Source organism: Buceros rhinoceros, unplaced genomic scaffold (genome assembly GCF_000710305.1).
Source record: "Buceros rhinoceros silvestris isolate BGI_N320 unplaced genomic scaffold, ASM71030v1 scaffold3974, whole genome shotgun sequence".
Lineage (NCBI taxonomy): Eukaryota > Metazoa > Chordata > Aves > Bucerotiformes > Bucerotidae > Buceros > Buceros rhinoceros.
In genome coordinates this window covers 78,798-86,632 of record NW_010409885.1, presented here as the reverse complement: position 1 = coordinate 86,632, position 7,835 = coordinate 78,798, and the positions used below count along the sequence as shown (strand labels likewise).

Here is a 7,835-nt window from a genome sequence, read left to right as displayed (position 1 = left end):
GCCAGCATGCCTGCCAGAGCTTCTTAACGCACCTGAAAGAATCCTGATTAAGAATGCCTTACTCTTTTCTTTCTACAATATTGCATGGCAGTGGGGAGTCACTCACACTCCAGAAGCATCGCAGGGAAGCGTGCTGGTAGCAAAGAGCTGGCAACTCCTCTCTCCACATGGTTCGACAACTGAGGCAAGACCGGGGCAGTCTGGGGATGGTTCTTGTCATTTAATTTTTTAAAAAGAGGTGTGGTCTGTTTATTTTTTCATTTAGGCAATGCCACATTCTTCAATGGAGTCTTTCAAAACGTGGAAAGCGTTGCATTATTTTTCGGTGAGTATGTGTTCCGGTTGTACCTGAGCATAGAAATCCCGCGGAGATTGATTTTGTGTGTACTGAAAAGGGATTTTTGAGGCTGTAGATTTCCCCAAAGACTATTAAAATACTAAATACTGCTGAGTGTCAAGCATTGCTCGATGTCCCTGTGTTAGTGGCTAGTTTAGGCTCTGTGTTCACGCGACTGTCACCCAGGTGTGACCCACACCTGGCTCACCTCCAGTTACCATGTTTTGATGGCTGTTCTCTTTGCAGACTGCCTGGGTTCTCACTTCACCTGGTTACAGTCCATCTTTACTAACCTCCCTGCCCTGCTCAGCTTTGTGAACAAAATGAAGTGTGTTACTGGTTTTTGTCCCAGGGATTTTGAAGACTACGGTTGCTCTTGCCGGTTTGAGATGGAAGGGCTCCCAGTGGATGAAGCTGATGAGTAAGTCGTATCCATGAGATGTCCTCTTCCACCCTGCCTGGCTGTCAGTGCCCTCATGCACTGATGAGCCAAGGCATAACACTTGCCTAAATGATTTAAGGGTAGTTGTAAAAAAAATAGAAGATTTATTCAGAGGGTAAGTCCCACATCATCCAGCTCTGTTTAATCTAGCCATCACTCGCAACCTAAATATCTGATATGACCTATAAAAGATAAGTTCAGCTCTGGTTTATCAGCCCAGTCCCATGTTACTCCTACCCGCTGGTGAACTGGACCAGCACCCCATACCGGTTACCTTACGGCGTGGCTTGGAAGCAGGTGAAGTGAAGGTGGTCATAATCTACAGCACATGATGATACACTTGCTGCTTTTTTCTCATAGCTTGGAGTCTCTGTTGGCTTCTCTGCCAGATGGTATTTGCCCTCACCTTTCCTCAGTACACCCCTGCAGTCTCCCAGACCAGGGAGCAAAACCACTAACAGGCAGCAGAGACACTGGAGCGCAAGAAATTAGGCTTTGACTCTTCCTCAGCTGGGATAATGCCGTTATTCACGAGCCCGTATGCTGCTGGCAGCCTGAGCATCACTGATCTCCATCACCAAGTCAAAAGTCTGATCGCACTTAGGTCTCAGAATGCTTCCCTGCTTGTGAAGATTGTAGTAATTATTTATTAATCTAGTAAGAGATTAAATATTAAATGCTTCCTAAACGAAGGGAGCCCGCAAGGGGCAGGTGTTTGCTCCCTGCTCTGGTCCCGGCAGCAGTGCTTGTGTCCTCCTGTGGGTTCAGCGCATACGGAGGGCCGTGGGCGGTGTCTTTAACATTAATCCCACATGAGTTTAATTGAAGTTAACTCCTTGCACCACGATCATGAGCTAACCCTTCCTGGCAGCAGATGCTGGTTTTACGTGTTAGCATCCTCCTCACATTCGGCACAGTCAAGACCAAAGGCAAGTCAGTAACAGACCCGTGTTCTGGGTCCGTTCCTCTGAAACGAGGATATCGCAATCTGATCTAACAGCAAGTCCCTGCTTAATCTACATAACAATTTTACAGGGGGTAAATGATGACCGAGCGTTTACTGGTGTTTCATTTGTAGCTGATGTCAGTGCACACAGATGTTGCTGTAAGAGTGGACAGCTTGCCTGCTCAGAAACAGCTGAAGAGAAGAGAGGATTGACGAAAAGCTGCTTCTTTCAGTCGACTTGTCATCTGTTCACAGCTGAAGTGGTCATGCGGGGATTTGGGGCTTGCATGCGAGCAGGGGGGTGGGAAAATGCAAAGTTTCTAACTGTCCTTGTTGTGTGGTAGTAGGAGAAAGCTGCTTCACTCCAGTGTGAGAAAAATATTTCACGATCCCTTCCCATGGCTAAACGGTGGGTTATAAAACAGATTGTGGCAAACAAGATTAAGTACCAGAAACAGAGGATGAAAGTGCACGTATTTATACAGTCTGAATGAGACACGGAGTCACAAGGCGTTGCAGAGACATCAGGCCCTATGAGTGCAGGTCCTCTGTGGTTCTCCAAGTCTGCAGAGAGAAGGGTTGGGGCAGGAGTGCAGCCGAGACCTCTAGAGCTGAGCTGTAGGAATCAGGTACCGCAGAAGGAAAGAAATCTCAGTGTGGTCTCCCACAACATGCAGACCTGCTCCCACCACGGAGTTTTGCATCCAGCTGTGCTTACCCCTCTACACTGACGTAGGAAAAAGCAGCACTCAGCCTTCCTTGTGCCTAGAGACCGCACTGCGGACCTCTTTTCCTCTTCTGGAATCTTGTTTTTTTGTGTGAGAGCAGCATGAAAGCATTGCAGTCTGGTCTTGATCTGAAACAAAATTGTGTGAACTTTGTGTTATTTCACTTTCAAGCTGCTGTTTCCAGCACCGCAAATGCTATGAGGAAGCAATGGAGATGGAGTGCACATGGGATCCCTCAAAGATTTCCACAGACATCAGCTGCTCGACTGAAAACCTGAGCTGTGGTGAGATTAACGTACCGCAGGAGCGTAGGAGTGGAGCCCCACCATGACCAAGAAGTTCCTGGTCTATCTAACAAAAGTCATAGATAAATTAAGCAGAAGCCACCTCCACATGGGGATTTCAAGTGTTCTGCTCAGAGGTTAACGGAAATAAGAATAGACAGAGGCATCAAAGCCCAGCGAGGCAGGAAAATGGGACTCAAATAACTAGAAACTTGCCAGGGCTCCTCTAACAGGGAGCCTCTTGCTGAGATTTCCCTGACTTTGCAGGCCCTCGAAGCGTTGCGTAACGTATCTCCACACATCAGAAATGCAGCAGATGCTGGGGAAAGACCTGAAAAACACCTTCAAGGCCTGGTTTTTACACATGTGATTTTTTGTCCACGGGGTCATACACCCTTCTCAGATAGAATGTACCAACAGCGAGGGCAGAGGCCGTGCCAGCGTAACAGGAGCAGAACTGCCACGGTCCTGGCGAGTGTGGAGCGGGGCTCTTGAGTACCTCATCAGGTCTAATGTGATTTTCCAGCAAGTATTAACTCTCAGAAAAGCCTATATGTTAGAATATGATTTGAGGATATCAGCAAAGAGGAGCAGAATCCCCAAACTAATTCCCTTACAGCTTGTTTAAGCAGCAATTTCACCCAGTTTTCTTCTCTCATTTCAAATTAAAACCATTTTTGCTATTTAGGCCAATCTATAATAGTCCAAGTGCCTTTTTAGCTCTTTCTGTGCTTAATAATCAGAAAGAATTTTTAAAAACTCAAAAAAGGGAAGAAAAAAAAATCAGTCCCTATCAAAAATGTGAAGCGTAAGTGTGACAGCTCTGAAAGGTCTTTTTTTTTTGAACAATAAAAACCCAGAAAGGTAGGAGATTGGAAAAGTATTTCATGGGAAATCATTTCACGTCCTTTATAAAGAGCAACACACATCTCACATGAAAGGCTTGGCTTGGGGACTACGTCTTACTGAGGACAGGAGGAATGTTTTAACGGCATCTGTGGGGTGTCCATATCAGCTGGGATTAATTTGCCATGGGAAAAACAAAAGGCGGCGAAGCACTGCCCTGTCCCCTCACTGCACAGACGAGGAGTCTGCTGCCTGCGTGCCAGGACACACTGGGCGGTGTTTCCCAAACCAGCTGTGCTGGACCGTGCCACTCGACTGTGTTTAAAGCTGAAGAAGCACCGTCTAGATAGGTTTGCACTAAGGAATACAGACACAAGCCTTGCAGGGAGGTCACAGCAGGAGAAGATATTTCAACAGTACCTTGTTCGGATTTTTATTTTGTTTCCAGAGTCTGGGGATCCCTGTGAACTGTTCCTCTGCAACTGCGACAAAGACGCCATTGAGTGCTTTGTGAAGGCACCTATTAACTCCTCCTTGAACCGGCTGGATGTCTCCTCCTGTCCCTCTCCGGTTACAGGTAATAACACACATCTGATGGGCTGCCTCCTCCTGCCGCATTTTTCCCCTGGCATCAAATTCGACCCGACAAGAACGAAGCCGTAGCTGGGGGCTCTCCGGCACTCGGGCTGGCAGGCTGTCCTACTCTCCGTTTCACGTGTCCTTCCCATCTACTCTACTCGGGTGAACACCAGGAGGGAATAAGGGAGCAGACTAATTGCCATCCTGGAGCAAGTCCCGGAGAGGTTACTAAGGTGGTGAGGGGTCTGGAGCTCAGGATGACAGAGGAGGAGGCTCAGGGGAGATCTTTGTGCTGTCCTTAATACCTAGCAGGGTGTGTAGAGAAGGTGGATCAAACTCTCCCTGGAGGTGCACAGGGACAGGGCAAGAGGCAAGAGATGGGACCACAACAGGGAAATTGCAGTTAGATAGACAGAATTTTTTTTTTCAGGAGGCTCCTACCAACCCTGTGAGGCTCTCGGCTGCCTGAATGGACGGGGGATACTCGGGGTGTTCACTGACCCACTGAGGTCACTGGCAGGAATGACAAACTGAACATATTACTAGCTCAAATTTCCCCTTAAATCATGCAAAAAACAGCTGGAAAGGGAAAAAAGACCCCCCTCTGCTCTGTGACTTGGTTTCCATCTTGGAAGGGAAAAGAAAATGCCACAGGAAAGTTTGCATCAAAGCCAAGAATCAAAATGTTTTGGGTAAGCCAGTGGTCTTTCACCGGGATCAGATGGCTCTAAAATAAATTACGGCAGTTCCAGCAGGTCACAAATAAAGGGGAAATCATTAGGTGCTAACAGCAAAGTTGTGCTGGTTTTAACACTGCTGACAGAAACAGACTCAATTTTAGCTCACCGAGTATCTCCAATAATTCTAGGCTACTGATTATATTTCTTAATAGAAAAAAATTCCTTTGAATGAAACACTTTTATTTAGTGTTGGCTCATGCTGTTATCTTTCTGTGTAGCCACTCTGTCCTGTGCAGCCTTTGGAAAAAAAAAAAAAAAAAAAAAAAAAAAAAAAAAAAAAAAAAAAAAAAAAAAAAAAAAATCCTATTTGACAGCTTTCTAGGAAAAGGATTTTGGTCAAGTCTTTATTACAGAGAAAAAGTTGAATGAAATGGGGATCTATTTGCCTAAAGCTTTGCCTTATCAGGAATAAATGCAATGATCTCCAATTACTCTTTGGATTCAACAGTGATAACCCCCCTGCTCATGCTTTAGTCTAAGAGAGAGCTTTCTCCTTTTCAGAAACAACCAGCACGAGAGAGATGGCACCGCTTCGCGTGGAGGGTACGTCCTTACCTATGGAATTCTTCGACTGGAGTATATTAAATCATGCTCAGATAAATGAGTGTTTGGGGAGGTATGAATTCCTTTCCGAGCAGCAGAGAGAAGTTTTAGCAAGGTTTCAAAATACAAAAGGAAGAGCAAAGAGCCTGATAAACTAAGGCACTTCTTTTATGACGAGATTTTACACAGGTGCACAGGAAAATGTCAGCCCAACAGCTCTTCTTTTCTGAGAAGGAATTCAGCAAACAATCATCTCATTTAGAAATAATGTAAGAAGAAACGCACTAAAAGCAACTTCAAAATGGTCTCAGATGGCTCCTTGTTGTTTGCACGCACGTTTAAGGCCCTGCTTAAACAAGGTTCCCTGCCAAGTGCCCGGGTCCAGACACTCGCGTCTTCTGTGTCATGGTTTAGTGCCGCTACAGGCCACGTGTTCAGGTGTCTGCTGAAACGGAGATGTCAAAATTGCTGATTGCCAGACAATTTCCCGTGTTTAGGGGGAAACTCTTTATGACAGAGACTGAGGGATTTTTTTATTACTCTACGCTATGTTGCTGAGAATAATTTAGTATCAGGAGTATGTAAATATTAAGGCAGAGTTTTAATACTGTTACCAGTATAACAGTTTAACTGTTACCATAATTATCAGTAATTAGGTTTGTATTTGCTGTATTTATGTAACTGTACAAAAAGTCCAGTATTTAGAACTGAGTTCCCTTCTGCTGCCTCTGCCTCTGTTATGTGAAGATCCAGTCTAACGAGCGTTCTCAGGCATGGCTCTGCACTAAGAATGCTTTTATTTTGCAGAGTTCCTTCATCATGGGGCTGAGAAAACGCAGGCTGCGACCGCATCCCTGGAGGAAGGTTTGCAATCACAGTGCAGTGAGCACTGTTTTCAGTTCTCGAAAGCTGAGGGAATTAAATACAAGAATGAGCTGTTTGCTTTCTTTCTGCCCTTCTACAAAGACTGGTAGAAAAGCAGATATAACGTTTCAGTGATTGAATCCAAGACTGGATGAGAAGGCGCCAGTTTTCAATTTGGGCATGTGATGAGCTTAACCAGTGTTTGCAGTAAGTTTCCCAGGGGCAGAGAATGAGCACTCTGCGACAAAACCTGCTCCCATCCAACCAGACCTTTTCTTCCCTGGGAACACATGGTGCAGCAGTGAGCTGCTTGGCAGGGACGTGCTGCGTGGGTGCCAACCACCGGCGCCGCAGCCAGCTGCATGTCCGTTGTCCTTAAAGAGACATCTAATTAAGGAAGATCCAGCGGTGGGATGAGGAAACGCTGAGCGTGGTTTGTTTCAAACGAGCCAGCAGTTTGCTGGGTCATTCACTTGCAACAGAAACCCAGGCTGAAGTCCCTCTCACTCCAGTGCCTCTTGAGTTCCTAAAACATGAGACCAAGAGGTTCTTCTGACAATCTTCATTTTTACCTGCTACAAGCCATAGCTCTCCTCTTCAGCAATGGGTGCTTGCAAAACCTCATGAGAAAACTATTCTCTTCCTGCCTTCATGTGTGCACTGCATGGCCAGAGGTCATCCACAGCCCAGGGTGGCTTTGGGAGGGCGCGCCTAGTAATTGGGGGCCCACTCAGGCAGCAGTGCAATAGAGGAGAAGACCGGTCTTGGACCATCCATTACCCAGCTTAACTGATGCACTCTTGCAGTGTGGCCCCCTCACAAACAAAGCCGCGCTGTCCTGTGCAGACACCCCGTACGCGCCAAGCACACGGGCAGTCTGCACTGGATGGGTGCGACCAAGACACTGCTCAACCCAGAGAAAACCAGGAATTATTTTGTGGGAGTGGGGAGAGGTGGAAAGCTGCACTTTTTGAGAGCTTAAGAACGCAGTTTCAAGCTGTAGCGTGCCCCTCTGGGTTCCTCGAAGAGAGCCATTGCCCTAAGGGCGAATCTGGAATCATGAAAAACCATATGGAATTTTTTACCTCTTTTTTTCCCAATACTTCAGACTTCAACAGGCGTTTTTACTTTTTTAAAAGCGCCACATGCACAAGGCTACCTGCCTGAAAAGGTTTTATGCTGAATGTAAGTGCTGGCTCTTCCTTCACACTTCTGCTGTACGATCAAGGCAGGTTTTCTACCAGCTATTCCTTGTTCTCACCTAACAACAGCTCCAGTGGTGGTTCACGTGTTTCTAGCTTCTTCTGGGAGGCTTGCTAACAGAAAACTGAGAACTCCTGAAGGAGTGAGAGCACCAGTATTTGCACATCCGTGGCCATCTTTAACTTCCTGAAAAAACAAGTAACCATGCTCTTTCACGAGGCGTAGTTCATCCGAAGGCTCAAAATACTGCCAAGGGATATAAACCCGTGTTAGGAATTTCAGGAAGCTGAAGACAAATCACAGATACCATCAGGTCAGCAGGA

The 7,835-nt window shown here is 46.2% G+C and overlaps 1 protein-coding gene across 1 annotated transcript in view; it reads left to right on the top strand.

The window, feature by feature from the left end:
- OC90 (otoconin 90) overlaps window positions 1-7,835 on the top strand; it is an 18,586-nt gene that overhangs the window by 3,754 nt on the left and 6,997 nt on the right. Inside the window, exons 3-7 of the mRNA XM_010135371.1 lie at window positions 266-325; window positions 584-758; window positions 2,625-2,737; window positions 4,032-4,160; window positions 6,253-6,309. Of these exons, the coding sequence (XP_010133673.1) occupies window positions 266-325; window positions 584-758; window positions 2,625-2,737; window positions 4,032-4,160; window positions 6,253-6,309 (534 nt within the window). The remainder of the gene's footprint in view (window positions 1-265; window positions 326-583; window positions 759-2,624; window positions 2,738-4,031; window positions 4,161-6,252; window positions 6,310-7,835) is intronic.